We start from the raw sequence: 21,850 nt of genomic DNA on the forward strand, positions 1-21,850 counted from the left end.
ATCGCAAATGTTGGGTGGATTGAAAAATTTTACAAATCATTATAGTTAAGCCAAAGACACACCTAATACTGCCTGAAACGTCAGCGTACAATAAATCTATTGTGTTCATGGTCTTTTGCTATCTGAAACGAAAATACATTCAAAAAAAAAGAAAGAAAGAAAGAAAGAAAGAAAGAAAGAAAGAAAGAAAGAAAAGAAAAGAAAAGAAAGATTAAAAATTAGTTATTTATTACAAATTAATAAACAAAAATTGTTAGACAGATCCATGATAAATCTGTCTAAAATCTTTTTTCAAATTAATACTTTTTTTTCGAATCGATATTAAAACGCTTCTTTTTTTTTTTTTGAAGTTCAAAAATGAAAAAAATATTATATCAATGAATCGTATCATTATAATACAAATTCAAAATTCTTCAACTATCATATCTGTATTTGGAATACAGAATGAAGTATTAACGATAAGGTAACTGATTACTTTGGCGTGTCCAAAAGAACGATTAACTAAACAACGAAAAACCGAAGGACATGATAAAACTTATCGTTTATCAAGGAATAAATGATGTTATAGAAATGTATTATAATTATTTTTTGTCAAACAAACGAACAAATTCATCATTATTCGTGATATGAATCATCGTTTTAGAATCATCGTGAAAATTTCATAATTCTTAAAAAAAATTTTTCTTAGAATCTTCCACTTATCTCTTCTTTCATTCTTCTATCATTGAAAGTTAATCATATTTTCGAAATAATGAAAATGTATTTGTACGAATTATGATAATAATAATTCCAAGATATGTAATAATTACATATAAATAATAAAATTATATATTGTATGTATAAAATAATTATTTAAATTAATTAAACTACACTAGAAAAATCAAAATATACTCATATCAGATTAATTATATCTTGATTACGTAATTAATAATTTAGACAAGAAAGATGACAAAGAACGACATATACATTGTTCAAAAATTTCCAAATAATGAAAACAAGAAATATGAATCCAATATTTAATCGATTATAATTATCGATATTATCGATATAATTTTTGAATTTCCTCCAAACAACTTTCATACAAAAATTATCAAAGCGCGCGATCGTCGTTTTATACATCACAAATATCCAACCTCGTAACGAAGAAAAACTCAATGGAGGAATTATCTAGAGTTGGACCGCGCGTTAATAGCGCGACCAAGCTTAATGGTCAACCGATAAATTTTATCTCTTATCAAGTAGCACAATGTTATGAAACCCGGTATACGACGAGTTGCATAGCCTTGAAAACGATTCATCCTTCCAGTAAATCTCGAGGAATAAAGGATTAAAAATATTATTTTATAAATCATTATTATTTTATAAATCTTTTATATCTGAAATAATTAAAATATTCAATATTATTAAATTTCTAATTAACTCCTCTCTGTGAACAATTCCTCCTATATATCATACTATGATTATTTATTTTTCGATAAATCTTTTAAATATTAACATTATACAACGAAATAGAAACTTAAATAAATATATCAGAACTTTTTTAGATTTTTTTTAAAAAGATGAAAGAAAAAAATAGTCACAGAAAGATATTAATAATAATATTCTGAAAATAATTCTAAATTTCAATTATAAATCGATAATAATTGAAGAAATAGCGATTTGGATGAAATTTGTTGAAGAATAAATTTGAATTTTTTTTATATCAAGTAAAAAAATATCTGAAAATATACAATCAAGAATATTAAGTTTTCTTATACAATATCAAATATAATTCTATTTATATACTCTATATTATATTCTTATCTTTATTCTACATATCTATCGTATATACTATATACTTATACGTTTATATTTTATACTCTGAGGCTATTCCGAATAATCAATAAAAAAATGATGAAACTCACTTACCATGTCACAATTGATCCATAATATAATAGCATTGCGGTGTCTCAAAGGACCTCCTAATCCAGAACCACCAGCTATCCTCTGAGCTTTTAGCAATTCTGAATGCTTCACACCGTATTGCTCGAACACTTCAAGTGACCTGAAACAAAATAAGAAGAAAATGTTAGAAATATTTTTTTTCCTTTTCCTTTTTTTTTTTTCCCTCCCATCTTTGAATCTTCACATTCATCTGTCTTATAGAATTGTTTTTACTTGGAAAGCAAACAAGTTTATCACAAGATTGTTGAAAGTTTGACTCTAATTAATCTCTATTTTCACTGCAATTATTTTAGAAAGTAGTTAAAATAATACTGTAAAAAGAAGTTAGTCTCTTTTTTTTCATCTTCTCATTATCCGTTTTATATTATACTCTTCTTTTATTCCATACATTTAATTTGTGTCAAATTAAATTGATAAATTGATAAATTCAAGAAATATACGATGTGTGAATTTAAAAAATATATTAAATTTATCTTTGGATTGATAAAGTTGTCAATTATTGAAGTTCATTGCACGAGAAAGAAGGAAGGAAAGAAAAGAAAAGAAAAGGAAAGGAAAGGTTTCCGGCCTTCGAATTTCGAAAATGTGTGTCGAGATATAAAGCTTTACACTGCTACCTTGAGACTGACATGATATTTTATAGTGTTTATTTTCGTTTTAAACTCTGAACACGTCGTAAAGCTTCGATCAAGTTTCCTATACACGATAAAAGTACTTTATAGTATCTATGATTTATTGTAACGTTACAGAATATATGTACGTTTATATCACACAATGCGAACATATATTCATACACATATATTTTAATGTTACAACACTCTCATAAATAATGTATTTTAAAGCATGGCGGGAAAAAAAGGGAATAGAAAAAATTAAGAAGAAGACGATCGAAATAGCAAAGATGTGAACAATCGTTGCAGAAAACGAAGGAAGCAGTTATAAATACGTAACTGATATAAATTGATTTATCCATTTTAAAAATAAAAGAGAATCATTTATGCTATTTGCAGATAGAAACTTTATATAACTGAATATTAAATATGAATATATGTGCTTATTATATAATCTATAATTAGAATATATATAAATAATTAGAGTATCCATTTAAAATTTTTAATTTAAAAATAGAAATAGAATAATTTTTTCTCTAATATATACACTAAATATAAATCAATAATTATACTATGACAAATCCCACATCTCTCTTTAGATTTTTTAAACATCTTCTATTTCCTTTTGTCCAATTACTTTTAAAGATCTCTTCTTCGTTCTCTACTTAAAAACAATTTGAACACTTTTCCTAGATCTATCTAGAAACAATCATAGACATTCATCCTTGATTTTTCGATGAAGTGACACATACGACTTATTATTATACGTTTTGCATTTTGGCTATAAATAAGAATGAATCGAAAATGGCCAATTTGAAAACCAAAGAAATGATGGAGATAGTCAATTTGCAAGGCAAAATCTATTTTGAAGTCCAATCTGAATTATTTGATATTACAATGAAGTATTATAATCTAATTATCGTATTATAATTCTATTTCAGTAAAGTCATATAACGATTTCTATTTTAATGTACTACATGAAATAATACACGATATTATTTACAATCTACCATGAAATCTACCATCCTAATTCAATCTCGATCCCATTTTATGATCCTTTGACACTATTTTGCATTATATTTTAAATACTTATTTACACCTGTGCAACGATAGTTTTTACTCAAGTACCCAAGATCGATTATCATTATAATATCAAAGGGATCCAGACCGGTTGGTTATATGTAAATCAAAGCGCGCTGGATCATGGCTCGATTATGCGCACGTGTATTATGTGACACGCTCGTTTCCGTTGCAATTCTACAACGAAAGCCTCGACGAAATCCGATCGATTGCAGGAATCCGCCGTCGATGGAGAAACGGATACGAAACTCAGAATTTTTTTGAATCTTCACTACCTTTTGCATATCATTGATTGGAATGAGATTCGAAAGAACGGCCAATGGAACTAGTATTTTTTGAATTTTATTCGTCGAATATAAATGATACTAAAAATTGTTAAATTTATATTATCTGAATATACATCTTGTTTTAAAAAATTCTATTTCTATATTAGAATTGATATACTATTTTTTTTCTAAAGAATATAAAAGATATCGTTATATCTATAAGAAGAATTAAAGAAATATTGGATGTAAAGTAATACGAATTGTATCGTACAATTTCAAAAAACTTATTTGTATATATACATATATGTTAAATTTATAGTTGAAAAGATTAACAAAGATTAATAATATATATTTTAATTATTTGTCATTGTAATTCAAATGTATAATTATATAAATTTCACTTAAATTTAAGTTCATTTGAAAAGAAGATAGTAGGTGTAGAGAAGGTTTGTGCCAATATGTAAAATAATTATTAAAATGAAGTCAGCAAACTTATTTATGAAAATAAGTATTGATTTTATCGATATTAGTATTCTTTTGTCATCGCTTTGAAGTATTATACAACACACTTCAGAAAATAAAAAAAGAAGTGTACTGTGACACGAGAGTATCAAGTATTTTGCATAAATATATTATGCATTCGTTCAACTTTGTGCGTATTTTGTAATCTTAATGAGGTTTTCGAGCCTATATTTTCTGAAACATTATAAATTCCTTCCATTAATCCAACTTGCAATCATTATAATTCTTCTAGTGATTCACTGACAAAAGTTTTCTCCATGATTTAGTTATCAAATTATATTCAACAATTTCTAGCAAATCTTTGAATTTATTTTTTGTAACAACGAAATTTTAAATTAATTTAAAAAAAAACTATGAAATTATTTTCCAAAGAACAAAAAAAATATATAAAATTCATCAAAAACGTTGCGACAATCAATTTATCAATATTAATATATCGCACAATTTCAAACTCTTTACATTTACATCATCGCCTATAAAGATTGCATTTCGATTTTTACAAAAACAAATATTTTCAAATGGTTTCGAGGAACATTCGAAAAGCCACAAATTCGAAGGCCCGCCAGCTTATTTTCGGACGTTACGTCTGCACGTCCGTAATCGAAGTTTTTAACGTCTAAACATCCGGCGTGCAAACCTGATAATTAATTCAATACTGGTCGTCAACTGGTTAGGAAATTACTGGGTCAAAGCTAGTCGCGTTCGACACAGACACTACATCACACTGGATCGATATAAATTTTCAAGATGAAGTTGCCTTCCTAATCTAACGCAATAACGACAAATCTTCCTTGAGTTGACAGCTGGTATTTACGAATGCACAGTACAAGTACGATTGATCAAAAAGATCGATTAAGTTGTCAAGTTCCGTAAATTGGAAGGAGAAGAAAGATGACGGTTAGGTAAAAATCTCTTCAAATTGAAGTTTCTTGTTTCAGAGAAACTAATTAGAGGTATTTAGTTAATTAGATTGAAAATTTATTCGATAGTGATAATTTAAATATCTTTTTCGAAATAATTTCGAAAATATATTAACACGTAATAAATGTATAGTAGTATTATTGATAAAATTTTTAGTAAATGTATATTGTAAATATATACACATATTATAGAAGTATTAATAGAAGTATGATACTGTTGAAATTTAGATGAAAAAAAAAAAAATTGGGAAAAAAATCACTAAATTAGAGAGTAAAATTAATAAGATGAAATTCGTGGCATCATATTTTGTAATTTAATGGATAAATTAATTAATGAGAAGCTTTCACGCCAGCCTATATAATTAAAATGATGTTCAAAATTACATGTGTCGATTTATATGATGGACATAAGCTAAAATTATCACTATTAGCAATTATCACTATTTAGCAAAACGATTATAAATGAGTACATAAACCGGAATTCTAGAATCAATTTTCATTCATTAAAAGACTTCTTTCTTAATTATTCGTGTCATTATTTATAATATAAAACTTATTTTCTCTTTTACTGTATAAATAAATATCAAAATTCATCATTCTATATTTCAATAGATTATTAATAGAAATACAAATTGAACGAGTATTCCAAATAAATCGATTTCGAAATCTTTGGCATACCATTCGCACGATATTCTCATCGATGCAATACTACGTTGATCAAATTTTTCAATTCTCTACAATCTCAAAAAAATTTCACACAAACGATACTAAATTAATCTTTTCTAATTTTCGATCTTTCTATCTCTATATAATCTTCAATAACGTTTTCCTCCACGAAACTTTCCAAAACTTTCCATTTCCCATGGAAATATACCAAACTCATACAATAAAACCATCCAACTTATACGAAAACTTTCCTTCTCTTTCCTCAATTTCCAACAATACGGCTCGCTTCTCATCGAACTCTTCTCATCGAACGCGAGTTCCGGATGTGCTCGAGCTATGAGCCACGATCCCATCCCACTGGTTCATCGGCCGAATTATTAGGTCGATCCGTGAGCCAATCGGGCCTGACCAGAGTTCATCCGACCAGATGTCAAAACGTTGTGTACAAAGTCTCTCATTAAACCATTCCACCAAACTTATTAAATCGGGATTCTTGTGAAACCAAATAGATATCCGGCCTATATCTCGCGATACCATTGCCATCATTATATTTTGACCCCCCATCTCGCGATATTTTACGTATCACTTATCGATGTGTTCCTTGTACCTTGCTTTTTTTCTATTTTTCCTCCACTATTCATTCTTTTTTTTTTTTTTTTTGTTCGATCTAGAGAAAGTACAACGATTTTATACGTCTTTTATAATCCTGGATTTTTATTATTGAGTTCCACAATTGAAGAAATATCGAAATTTTTGAATAATGTAATTATACAATAGAAGTTAAAGTGAATTAGATTAATAATAAAAAGGAAATTTTTGGATGAATGAATTATTAAAGAATAATAAAAAGAATATATTTCACGAAGTTATGTATATGGAATTGTTTAATTGATAATAGTTTGTTCATCTCGTTTTATTTATTCTTTTTTAATTTAATTTCAATATCACTTTGTTCCTTATTTATCTTTTTTCTCCCTTTCTTTCGTCGAATATTATAGAGAGCACGGAAGATTGTTGCACAATCGTGCAAGACGGTGCAATCGAGGAGAATTGGAAAATGGCGCATGGAAAAGCAGACTTTCTCCTCCAGAGAGACAAGTTGATCCAACAACGGCACCCCGAGCATTATGTCACTCCCACGACTCGTAGAATTTACTGGAGGACAAATGGATCGAGCTGACCGGATTGTAACAGACGATCGCTCTTGTTTCTTATCGATTAAGCTTTCATATTAGTCAAGTTGCTCGAATTCGAAAGCTGAATAAATCAAATTGTCGTTTGAATTCGAGTAGCTAAAGCTTAAAGTTATCAATTTCTAAAAATTCGAAGTAATGTAATTCAATCAATAAATGACACAATAAGTGATATATTTGTTTATAGATTATAAGTTGAAATTTGTTTAACAATTATGAAAAGAAATTTTAAATGTTCAATATTTCATATTTTATATTCTTTCTTAAAATTAAAAATATTGATTTTCCCTTCCCAAAAAAAAAAAAAACTGTAACTGCTCATCTTTTTAAGAAAAATTACGCGAACACAAGAATCAATTTTATAGAATAGTGGAAAGACTTTTGTGAGTGACTGTAAGTAAACTACAAGTAAGCAATTCACTCCATAAATGTATCCATTAGGATACTTGTATGCAGGCAAAGACATAAATTTATATGTTTCAAGTTTATCGCATTACTTCATTTTTTATATTATTCACAACATGTGTGCATAGATAAAATGCAAAATTGATTAACAATTACCACGAACAATCATTTCTTTTTATTTTTTAAACGATATGGATTGGATAAGGAAACGACAAGGAACATATATCATGTACGAAAAATATGTAAATTAAACGATATATTATGACAATTTGCAATGAAAGATAAGAAATTATTATAAAATTTATACAAGAATATTTTAATTTATATTTTGGAAATAATCGTTCTTTTTATTTTAAGTAATAATTTCACGATTAACGATGTAAGAAATTTCAAATATTTGTACATTTTAAAAATGTTGTTTCCAATGAATATCAAAATGCATAATGAATTATATGGAAATGCAAATTTAATAACTTCGAGATCGATTGCAGATTCGATTTAAATCCGATTATGACACATTATGACACATTGTATGCGAATATTATTTGTGTAATTTATTCATTTATGTAACAAGAACTTTCTGAATTTTCTGTGTCATTGTGTGCATATAAAATTTGAAAAAGAAGACATTGAAAATGATTCACATGATTAATGATCATTTTAATTAGAATTTGAAATACGAATAGAATGGATAAAATAAGAATTTTATGATACGATTTATATCACGAAATTTTATTAAAAATAAAAGTGTATTACGATTTTTGTACATCAATTTACGATCATGCATAAAATCAAATAATCTCCATTCATTAATTCTCTAACACTTCTTTCACACCCACGTAAGTATGATTCTTCTAACCTTTTCAAACACCTCTAAAGACCACCCTCGACGAGGCTAGAAACTCTACACGGCATCGACATAACTTCACTTCATGTTCAACTTCAGATTGAAACTTAAGATTAAGTTTCGAAATTCCTTTTACTTTATCAGAATAATTGAAAATAATTCAAAATTTCACTATTTTGAAAATTTTCAAATACAATGTTCTCCATATGTATACGAAGTATATTAATATATTACATCATAATTATATCATATTGTATATATTAATTATCATAACAAAATTTTGATAAATATGTATAAAATAAATTATTTTAGAATAATTATTATGAAATAATTATGAAATATACATATAATCATATAAAATATAATACACTTGGTCCTCGAATTTATTTAAACGAATCTGCAATAAACGAAACTTTTGTAACATTTTAGCCGAACATTGAGTCTCGTAAACTCGAACGAAAGTGAAAGAGCGAAACGAGGAAAAAAATATATCAGAAAACGAGAATAATGAAAACAGACGGAGGTAAAAGATAACGTCAAAGTAAATTCATCGACGAGACAAGCTCGAGCACTTGAATTCACAAAGCGATTCGTTACTTTCCCCGGCGTTCCTGAGAAAGCATAACGCGGCGAAATATGCAAGGAGAACGTGTGCAACAGATAATGCCAGATTTTTACGAGTAGCGGATAAAGGTTGCTTTCGACTAGCATTTTCGTCCACAATCACTTGAATAAATCCTTCTCACGACATACTTGAATCGATACAAGAAGACACAAAGTATTAATAATACCGTGGAAATAAGGATTATAAATTATTGGAGCAATACTAATCGAATCTAATTGCACATGATGGAATTGAAACGAAAGATCGGTTTGAGTTTCTATCGTTTGTCTATATAATATATATAATTTCGAGTGAAATTTGTATTGATCATTCGGGTGATCATCCAGGAGATGAATAATTTTTTCTGAATCGTGAATTTTTGAAAGACTATTAGAAAGATTTAAGATGGACAAAATAGTAATTTTTTTATCCATGAAAATTTAATATATCGTAGATTACGTAAAGTACAATATACTATCTTCCTACTATTGAGCTATAAGTTGAGTTAATTATTTTTCTATGGAATATATAACTACATCTGCACAGTAAGTTACAAGCAAATATAGTTCACAGTAATGCGTCAATGGGAGTTCAGTTTACGTCATAAACTCGTCAAATAGATCTGATCTTTGAACTTCGTTATACTTCATGCTGTAGCAAGATGCTGTTGCCAAAACACTTCAATATAACAATTCAATCATTGACGTTTCTTTCTTTACTTTCTTTTTTTACATTCAATATGCAGATGTATAGACTTCAAAAACCGTTGTCACGAGTTTGGAACATTTATTTTTCATAAGCTTACTTGAAAAGATTTTCGAATGTCAAAAGTAACAAATAGGTCATATCCTTAACCTACATCTTTTCATCTGGTGGATCTTAGAATTAGATCAGATCTTAATAAAATACTTTCAACGTTTAACAATTTTATTGAAAATAATGTTAATTGTTTAATGAAATTTTAGATCAAATTTAAGATTAAAATAATCACAATTTAAATATTACTGAATTGATTCTTATTTTATTAAAATACTACAGGAATTTAAATGTATAAATACTTACAAGACTTACAGACTTATATTATAGAATATAATACTTACAGAATAATATGTAAAAATAAAAATACATGAAATATCCAAAACAAAAATTGAACAATGTATTAACAATAATCCATCATATCCTTTCAACATCAAAATATTCCCACTTATTATTTTTACTTTTAAGATATTTAAACATTTAAGAAATGATTCTCTATATCACATATTATTTGCATTTTGTGTAACAATTAATATATTAAAACTATAAATAACAATACTTACTAAATACATGCTCAGATATAATATAAATTTTTACTCATACGTTCAAATTATTATTTTAAAATGACGTCACACATGGAATGATCAAGTACATGTGATCAGATACACCGATTTCTATCAATCCTTTCTTTCCTCTATCACGTGGATCTCGTGGAAGAATATCTCTAGGAGGCAACATCAACGCGGAAGAAGATGTTCCGTCTGTCCACGTGGCAATGACAGGAGTACAACCTGGCTTGGCCAAGGTTGTGTCAAGAAGAGCACAGCCTCAACTAAAATCTATCCGTTCCACGGGGGAGAAACGTTTCTGGCCTTGTGCCAGAGTAGGATGTTAGTCATCGAGCGGGGAGGCTCGAGTAGGAAGAAAGGGAACTGGCTAATAAAAGACAAGGGTAACGTAATTCCACCCGCGCACCAATAATAGCTACGCCGTTTAACCACGCTTCCGCCATCGGCGCTTCTTGTCTCTCGTCCTAAGTATTTTCATCGAGGATGATTTACGAGGAAGAAGAGAAGAAGGAGAGAAAGACTGGATGAATTTTGGAATTGTCACATTGTCACACCTTGATTGAAAATCTTGCAACGGAGGATGCAACAATTTTAGCAGATAAAAATCAATAAATCTTTATTTTCGATATTGAATTAAAAGAAATTAATTTATTTAGAATTATTGAAAGTTGAGAGATGATTTGTATCGAGATATTAAATAAAATGTGTTTAGTGATTGTTGAATAAGTTGTTTGATAAGTTAATAATTCGTTGAATAAATAGATATGAAGAAATGATATTATTCTGCGTTTGTATCGCACAAAATGAAGATAGATAAAAAAAAAAATCAGTAAATCAAAATTCTCGATTCACGTAATATCATATATTTAAAATGAATTTTATAAAAGAGCGAGAAATAAAAAAAATTCGTTTCAAATAGATATGAAATAAACTTGCAGACTCGAAGGTTTCTTCGCATAGGAAATTTTTTTATTTTATAAAAATAAATTCCGCAAAAAGATATTTAATAATTCCTTTTTCAAAAATGTTAATACATTGTCAATATCGATACGAAGTAGATTTGGATATTAACGAACCATGTGTCCTCGGATAAAACTTGTATAAAATCGCGATATATCGGTAAGAAATGCGTTACACTTCTGCTAAGCGAGCTATTTATGGGACGGTGAACCGACACGAAGAGAATGTCCTTTTCCTCTGAATAACGAATCGCGAAAGTGGAGGACGTTTCTATCTGGTGATACGGTTTGTAAGAGAAGTGGGAAGAGAGAGAGTCGCGGTTGGTGGTTTGGAATTCGAGATTTTAATTCGATGATACTTCGAGTTTCAAAAGGTTAATCGTTCTGGATTGCATAAATGATATATTACGAATTTTTTTTTTTTTAGCGTTTAGCGTGGAAAGAGAATGGTCATAATTATTTTGGACATTCGAAACGAATTTTAATCTATAATACTGAATTAATAATATTGAGAAAAGGGTAATTGTTTCATAATATCTTTTCACAATACTATGAAAAAAACAAAACCGATTGAATATCCAACTCCTTTCAAAATGTTATAGTATTAATTCATGATCGACTAAGATAGACGATAATTATTCATAAAATGTATATTTTTAATACGTATGTTTTTTATTTATTTTAAATGTATTATAATTTGAATACTGAAGACAAGAAAAAAGTATATTCTTCTCGATTGTTTTCAAATAATAGGTATTGCAATGAAATCTTATCTCAATTATCTGAATTATATGCTAAGTCTAGTTCCAGTACTATGTGTCATTTTATACAACAATATTATATAAACAACAATAGATATTACAATGAAATCTTATCTCAATTATCTGAATTATATGCTAAATCTCTCTTATATGCTAACTCCAGTACTATTGTGTCAACAATATTATAATGAATTATAATTTTATATATATTTTCATAATGATTTTCTTGTTCTATTCTATTTATCATAAAATCATACAGTAAGTATAATAGAAAATTTTCTATACAGGAGAAAAACTTATATTAATTTTTTATTTTTATTTAATAATTTTGAAAAAATGCTTTAACATTTATTAAAGATCAAAACTTAATGTGTCTCAAGATATAATCATTTTAATTACAAATTTTCATACAAAAATTAGAAAATATAATTTATCAATTTTGCACTGTAATTTTCATATGCATGTCTTTTTTTATTGGTATTTTGCTAATTATGTAAATTTCACGTGCATACAATGCAAATACCAAGAGTCTCAAATACCAGAATTATAAAATTATAAATTCACGAATATTCACGATTTTCCTAACAAAGCAAAATTTTCCTTCCTTTATGAACGCTCATAATCAAACAAAAGAATTTAATTACAGTATTTCCCTTAATTATGGTAGTTTTCTATAATAATTAATTTTTGATCAACATTCTTCCAAGATCTGATGCATCCTTATTACCTACCTATTCTCAACCTTGGAATTTTTTATGTTTACGTCTTGTCTTACCTCGAAGCATAATTTCACATAATTTCATCATTTAACTATGCTCGAATTGCCTCATATTTAATTATCAAATAAAGACCAGCGATTATTTACGATAGCGTACGTATATACGTTACAATTAAACATTATCCTCCAATTTAGCAATCCAAGCTTATAATCACGATTTCGTCTAGATGCCAGAGATACGGTTAAAGAATCCGCATAAATTCAGATCAAAGGGTAGAGAAAGAAATCTAGGACAGATTGAGATAAAGAGAAGAATCAAACGCTATAAAATTTATCCCATTTTCATGAACTCATACGGGTAAACGGACTCGTAAAAATCCCTGTTTTATGGATTATTCTGTAACTTCGTTTGAAGTTAACTGCTTCTGCGTCTGTTTTTCGTACTGAAATTTCATACTGTTTCATAGAAAGAAATCCTAGACCATTTTCTTATACACTAATTTCGTGCAATCGACTATATTTATATTTTTATTTGAATCGCAATTCCTTCTTTCTTTCGCTATGAATATATTATGTGATATTATATTTTATCGAATTTAAAAATTTGCTAATATAAGAGTTCTGAGAAACATATAACTTTTTTAAACAAACTCTGAATCAACAAAATTCAAGACAAGATGGTTTCATAATTTTTTAAAAAATTGGTCACTTCATATACAATAACAATAGCTTGTAATTTATTCAGAAATTATATAAAGAATTAATTCGATTATCAAACGTAAACATTTTGGAAAAACATTTCTCATTTAACACAAAATTTATAAATCTATCTCTATAACTCATAACTTGAAACACTATCGTATAAACAATTTACAAAAGAGACATCAGGCCTCGATATTTTCAAGCGAAATCAAAGCGAAATGCTTGACTAACAGGAAGTCACAATGTTTCTTCTCTTCGAGCAACATTGTGAAACATTCTTATTTCGTATCTCTTATACAAACCACTTACATTCTACGATAGAGATACACGAACAAATGTGAGCACACAGGATAACACCTGTTCATATTTAGTCTTCTCCTCTAATAAATGCCCAGTTTAGTGATTCACCTGGCACGTTATCTCCTAACTCGTTTTCCAATCGGTCGATACAACTAGTTAGAATAGATATGGTGCAAGGTAGCGCTGTGAGCATAAATGTTTAGCATGTGAACTAAATATTGGTATGGAGTGAACGAAATGGGAGACGGGCACGAGGAAGGAACGTGAACGAATTTTAGAAGACAAGGAAAGTTATTGATAGGGTGTGGTAAGTGAAAAATCGTCGTTCTTATGGTAAATGTTTAAATTTAAAAAAAAATTATTGCTCGAGAAAATTATTCTCGAATGAATGCACAATGCGAGATTAACTCTCGAGAAGAACTGTCAAATGGAAATTAAGATTTTTAACTTTTAAATGATTAATTAATTGATAAGTGACATAAGTGGCCGATATTGATTCGTGATTCATATAAGTACTTGACAAATACTTTATCTATTGAAATTTCGCGTTAATAAAATGTTATATGAAAAATATTTGGAAAAGAAAAAGAAAATAAATTTGAAAAAATATAGTTATTTTCTAATGATTAAAGATAATTTCTCAAGAAAAATGTCAACTTAATTAATATGGAAATTAATATTATTTATTAATTGAGAAAATCGTTATCTTTTGGATTATTGAAATATCATAACGTGGCTATCTCATCTAATATTGTTCGAAGAATGATTTTTAAAATGATATCTGATTATTTCTTTTTCAAGATCAATTTTAATCTACTAGTAATGTTTATAAAATAAATTTTTCTCTTTCCATGAAATTGAGGTATGTTTTCATTACAATGTAACGAATAAAAAAATATGCATTCGAATGACGCACGAACTCTATTATTTTAAAATTAATATTCCATTCGCGCAATGAAAATTATTAAGTTGAACAAAGAGTTCAATAAAGAGGAGCAACGTAAAGAGGATTAATTCGAGAAAATTGAGGCAGTATCGAATGATCGATTAATCGTCGAAAAAATAATTTGCATAATATGTCAAATTGTGAAGGTTTCGAGCAGAGAAATATATCTTGAAGCGCGAAATGTTCACGAAATGTTCATCTATACTCGATTTAAAACTGGTTTATGATCGAAGAAACTGGAATTATCGGAGGACACGTTCAATTGAGAAACCTGAGTCCTCGTGGATCAACCAAAAATGTACTTGTGTGCAAAGCTTGAATTTCGATATACTTTCTTTTTTTCATTCATTTTTTTTTTTTTTCACAAAAATTCGAGCATGTTGATCACAACATAAGCAAAATTAAACATACTGATTTTCTATAATATAATATCTAATGAAAAATATGAATGCGATACGAATTTTAATTCGAGAAATTGCGATTCAAAAAGTTTCGATATCGATTGATTTGAATTTTAAAAATTGTTTCCAATTTATATTTTTATAATGTACATATTTATGAAATATATATAAATATACTTTAATTAATACTATCGAATCTGTAAAATGATAAATTGAAATTTATCTTTTTTTCCTTCAATTTCAACAAAATTAATTCTTGCTTTAATTTTTTTTAATTAAATTAAAATACTCGTATCATTTTTATTATCATCACACGAATTGTAAATATTTATCTATACTTATTATAATTTAAATTTAATATATTTCGAACAAGTATTTACATATACAAAACACTTGAAATGATGATGATATAAAATAAATATAAAATATTTTATACGAAAATTATGTATTATTACTTAATAGATACGACATAGAATGATCGTACGACAATTCATTTAGAAAATTTTGTTCAAATATTCGTTAATAAATTAAAATACGATTTATATTGAAATTCCACGGAAAATATCACATTATACTCCATTCTGCAAACTCAACCGCAACCGCAACATGATATTCGTCAGATCGAAATTACCCGACGTCAAATAACGTTAAGAAGCATGAGAACAGCATTTTTACAGACCATCAATATCAATGGAAAGCGGATTTCTGGAGAATAAATAATACAATTCCATGGAAATTTACTTCTTCCTCCGCACATAGATAATCATACTTCACTAGTCTAAATAATTTTTAAATAATTGTAAATCAATAAAAATTGATTTACTGTGATAAAAAAATCTTCTTTTCAAAATGCTTATTTGCAAAGAATTTTTCAACTAAAAAAAAATACTCAATTTCTAAAAAAAATTATTATCCTCACTCTCAATTCAGAGACTCTTCCTTCTCGATTAAATTATCTTCGATCGTTATCCTTTAGAATCAATCCCTCGATTTCTAATTATAGCACATTCCTATGGCTGTGGAATTTATCAAGAGGAATACTGCCCTGCCCAGAATTACGTAAACTCCAAACCAACGTTCACGCTCATTGCGTTTCGCTCGAAACGCACGAGTTCTCTAAACATACACCACGCGTTTTAATGTACGCACGTGTCACGTTTATCCACGCACTCGTCTTGCATTTTCCTTTCCTTTTTCTTTCTCTCGCCTTCCCATCTATAACCCTTGTCGCGCGCTAATTAGCGATGAGATCAAGTTCAACATTATTAATTCAGAACAAATACAAAAGATTCTTTACGTACACATACATACAGATATTTCGAATACTAGATACTAGTATTGACGAAGAAAAAATTTGATTTTGTCTTCAGTATATTATTTTGTATTATCTTTTGATATTTTTATTTACAGAAACTATTATTAAATTTTTTAATGATAGTATAAATTGTTGTAATTGAATTATGAGTGTCAGAAAGATGGTTGAATTCTTAGAATAAATTTAAAAAAATTATACGGAATTATTGTAATTTTATTTTAATTTTTTCCATTTGTTTAAAAATAATATTTGATTTATAATATTGTTTCGTTAAAAGCATGAAAATAGATATACAATGTTTCTAAAAAAAATAATATTTTACGAGATAGATAATATTTTATCATTATTATGCATAAAAATTGATATATACAAGAATTTGTTTTCAAAAGTAGCCAAGAAAATTAACTTTAAATTGAATTGAGAATTTCTAGCAAGACATTCATCAAATTTCAAACTTTCTACTTGTTCTCTAAAATACTCGAAAAATTTATTTTAAATAAATAGAAAATTTCTACTAAAGATATTTGTCAAATTTCTAATCTCTTTCGACTAATAAATTAATAAATGATTCGAATCTGTCCCACTTGTGATTAAATTTTCTTGAAAACAATTATAAAGAATTTGATCTGTCAAAAAATTTACTCGCGATACACTTGAGCCCATCACTATCGCCCAATATCCCCTACTGTTTCAAAAAATATGCATATTTTGAAGGGCTGAAAACGATGAATCGAACGATGATTCAAAATTAGAAAGAATATCCGTGGTTCCCTCTTTTTTTATTACATTTTTTTTTCTTTGAGGGGATTTCATTTATTGCTTTCTTTGATTTGCTTTTCTTACTTCTCGGATTTTTCCTTGGATTCTTTTTCCCTTCTCTCGGATTTTAAATAAGTACATTCCCTGTCTGTAAGACACGGGATGCCAGTTTTAAATATAATACAGCATAGTTGCTGATAATCCAACACGCATAGTCTTGATTATGCACGTGACTTATGAACGTAATTTGGCAGACAATGCGACCTATATTTCGCATGGACAAATGATTCATTTTGTGAATAATAAGAATATATAATATATATGTGTGTGAGTGTGTATGTGTGAATTTATATATTTATATACATATTTTAAATAATAATTAATAATTAAATATAATTAATAATTAATATATTTATTAATATTATTTATATTAATATATTATATAATTAATAATTAAATAGATAAATAAATGATTTATCATTTCCGGTGCATAATAAATATTATATTATAATATAATATAATTTATTGATATTTTATGAATATACGAATAATGTATAATTAATTCATTTTTTTTCTTTTAACTTCTTTTATATCATGATTAAATTCCGGATGTTCGTGAATATTTATGGAAAACTCAAGGACGTATAAAATATACAATACATACGTGATATTTAAAAATAAAGTACTTATAATCATAGAAATATTAATTTACATAAATATACTCCCGACTAATTATGATTTTATGTGTACTTACGGTATATTATTATTTAAAAAATAAGAAAATACATGTTTGTCTTATCCAGTTGGATAAAAGAATTGAATGCATATGTTCTTACATCAAATTTATGAAACAGAAATCAAAATCACGTACATATGTTTCTATACCCCACGCGTTGCTCGCCGAACTAAAATACTCTAACTAACGTTTTCAAATTTTTTAGCAGCTCCCTTCGAGTACAACGACCCAATCATTCGACCTAAACATCTGCGCTAATTGCCTTTCTTTTTTTTTTTTAATAAAATTCAAAAAGACGTATTAAACTTCCAATAAATAAATTCTTTGTTTAATGTTTCTCTTTAACTTCGAGTTCTCTATTAAAATAAAATTTATGTTGCAAAGAAAGAAAAAATGGAGATAGAACAAAGAAAACTCATTTCTCATCAATAAATATACAATATTCTTATAATAATAAAAAAACTTTATTAAAGATCCCTAAAGTTTTGATTTAATCTAAATGATACCTATCTTTGACAAAGATTAAAAAAAAAATTAAATACCTATATGATAAATAGATATTATACTTCGATAAAACTGCAGCTAAATTTTATTTTATTTTAACCCCATCAAATATATTATTTTCCTGATCAATTTCTTACTTCAACAAAAATCTTAAAAAAAAAGTCACTGGAGTTAAATAATAAAAAATTACTTATAACAGTCGTAAAATTTCTCTAATATTTAAATTATCTGAAAGCTTAATAACGATAGATTGCAAATATACAAAATATACAAAATGGCGAAAGAGAAAAAAATCGCGGAACAACGCACATCGAATAATCAGCCGATAATAATCGGATAAAATCGATCGGATGGATATTCGATCCCTGTTCTACTTGGACAGGACGACAGGAAATGCAAAAGAAATTGAAACGTTCGAGGTTAATGGTGGTCATCGAGTCGCGGCTAAGACCGAACCATCGAAGCTGTAAACCGTTTGTTAACATTCCTTTTCCTGAATGTTCGCGGAGTCAAGGCCGGTACCTTAACTGTAAAACCGGTTTCGAGGAGATGCAACTCGACTCGACGAAGGAGGACCCAAGGCGTTTACCGGCCAAGTAAGTCATAAGTATCAATTTCGCGGTCGAAAGAATCGTGTCCTCGGTGGAAAATATTCGAGCAGCTCTCCACAATGCATCGAGTTTCATTGGACGAAATTTTAATCGCGGGGATGATTAATTAAAAGATTGACACAGTTCGGATCGATGCATCCTCGGAAGAAAAATGTCTTTGAAAAGGTTGGTGATATCGAAGAATATTATTTTAATTTTCGAATGGCAATTTTGAAGAGTACGTAATCAGATGTAATTTTTAATGTTGATCTTATGCAGGATGGAATTATTTTGATTCGATGAGTGATGAGTTTGATTGAAGTGAAGATTGAATGCATAGTTTGCAAGATAAGTAGAATATTCTGTCTTTAAGAGTGTTTTAAGTTTGTAAATTGTTTTTTCAAGAAATTTTTGAAACAACGTCCTCTTTATTTCAATTTTCGTTAAATATTTATTTAAAATATTAATTTTGTTCTAATTGCATCCATTTATCACCATCATCAATTTCATGCATGAATTTATGCTTTTCATTTTCTAAATTTTTACTATTCTTTCATCCCTTATTTTACCTTTACTCTTTGAAAACAATTCGCCCAAAGAATATTCTCTTTTATTCCCCCCAAGCTCGAAACAAAGAAAACTTGATAATGCAATTTTATATATGCAATTCGTACAGCCATTTTTTCACCAGACAAAATGTGTCAAATACTTTCATGCATAAATACATTGTTTATCAAAATGCAAACACACACGTCGGAGTAATACGTACGAAACAACAGAGAACCCTTTCAACTTACCAAACTAATTAATTCATCGACACTTTGTGATCGAAAAAAAAAACCTTTAAATAAAATTATGCATTGTTCGAATGACACGTCTCTTTGCGTGTCAGTATGCCAAACGAATAACATTGTAGGTTTATTGCCGGTAAACAGATAGCTATTTCTGACTATCGACTCGTGGAACAGACGCAATTACAGTCGAAACACTCGTCCATGGACTGTGAACTCAATGTCGTTTGCGAGAATTGCATTGAATCTTATCCAAGACTTAACTCCTCTCTCCTTATGAAATTATTAGGTTATAAAATCCATTTTTTATATTTTTTTTTCAAAAAATCAACGTGTACTTGGTATCGAATTAATTATCAAGCTAGTGGTTAACAAGAGGGCTTCAAAGATGCCTTGCTTGATGTTCGATTGAACCCTGATCCACAACGACAAGTCTATGGTAACCTCGTTGAACTACTCTTCTCTGATCGAGAATATTTTTTGCGTTATGAACTTCATTTCTTAATTTATCTTTTCCATATTTTTCATTTCCATCTTGAGCAATTGACAATTTATTTGCTATCTTTAGATTTGTATGTTTAAATTATCCATAAGAAAAAAATTATTCTTTATACTCCTTATCGATGAAATCCTAAATAAACAAATTTCTGAATTTCGATTTTCCCCTTCAAATCTATTTACAGAAGAAAAAAAAGGGAAAGAGAAAAGAAAAGGATTTCTTTCGTAAGAAATCTCTTTTTTTCAAATCTTTCTTACTTTGCAAGAGAATGAAAGAAAATTGCGAGCGATTATATTAAAATTAACATTCAATCGTGAACATTGTTTATGATTTATCGATGGGATATATCTATTTTTCCATACAACAAAAAATCAAATTCCAACATGGAAGCCAAGGATTTAAAAAGACCGATGACCTAGCCAGTCACGTATTATCTGATAGCGAGATAAAAAAAATAACAAATGAAGTACCACGCCACAATGTCGCAATATTACTACATTCTCGTTAAGATTGCACAATTATTATCACGTCGACCGATTAAAAAAAATTTCAAACTATTACGTTGAGTGATGTCTTATTAGACTGGCGACAAGATGCCTACTTAATGTGATGAATTGTCGTGAAATTAAATCATTTTTGCATAACGTGTTGCAATCATTACAGAGAACGAATACTTGATGGAAAATTGTGGAAAAAAAACGATGATAAATCGACGATAAGGAAATAAAACTAGATTATGAGATGATATAAATGAAATCAGTTAATAAAAAGGTATGAATGTGCAGTAATTAATTGTCAGCTTATATATTTTATATATATAAAAATAATATATACATTTGCTTTGAATACGCACAATTTATCTTTTGCATCCAATTATTTATCAAAAATAGTTTTACGCTTAATTATGATCTCATCAGTGATTGTGACATTGAAATTATTTATATGTATTATCCTTTCATTAACTTGATTTATTCTCATTCTTTTACTCGTGTCTATAAACATTTGATTTCTGCATTCATAAAAAAATATTCATAATACTATTTTTTTATATCTATTTTTTTATATTTTATGTTTCAATGTTCGAAACTACAGGAGCATCCATTCTAAAAAACAAAAATTGATATGCAAAAATCAGTTAAAGTTTAAGACTTTATGAATTTTAATCGTTCATAACTTAACAAATAAATAATCACAATTTTTCTACAACAACTTTTCAAAAAAATATCCAAACTTCTATATCAAAACTCTACTCCACATCCAAATCCATCCTGAAATCCATTTTCTTCGTCTAACTTTTATAATCACTCGTGACAAATAAATCATTAACTATTTTACAACCTATCGAACGTTTTTGTATCAAACTTTTATATAAAACTTAACTTAAACATCACAAATCTCAATCGTAAAACTACTCTCACTCATCACTCGAATACGTCTCGCCAAATATTCATTCTTCCAAAAAAAAAAAAAAAAAAAAAAAAAAAAA

At 27.9% G+C, this 21,850-nt stretch overlaps 1 protein-coding gene across 1 annotated transcript in view; it reads right to left on the reverse strand.

The window, feature by feature from the left end:
* The window catches only part of LOC102674946 (tRNA dimethylallyltransferase), a 120,490-nt gene that overhangs the window by 46,528 nt on the left and 52,112 nt on the right, over positions 1–21,850 (reverse strand). The window contains exon 4 of the mRNA XM_006607989.2: positions 1,909–2,044. Coding sequence (XP_006608052.1) covers positions 1,909–2,044 — 136 coding nt within the window. The remainder of the gene's footprint in view (positions 1–1,908; positions 2,045–21,850) is intronic.

The sequence above is a fragment of the Apis dorsata genome, unplaced genomic scaffold (assembly GCF_000469605.1).
Source record: "Apis dorsata unplaced genomic scaffold, Apis dorsata 1.3 scaffold_27, whole genome shotgun sequence".
Classification (NCBI taxonomy): domain Eukaryota; kingdom Metazoa; phylum Arthropoda; class Insecta; order Hymenoptera; family Apidae; genus Apis; species Apis dorsata.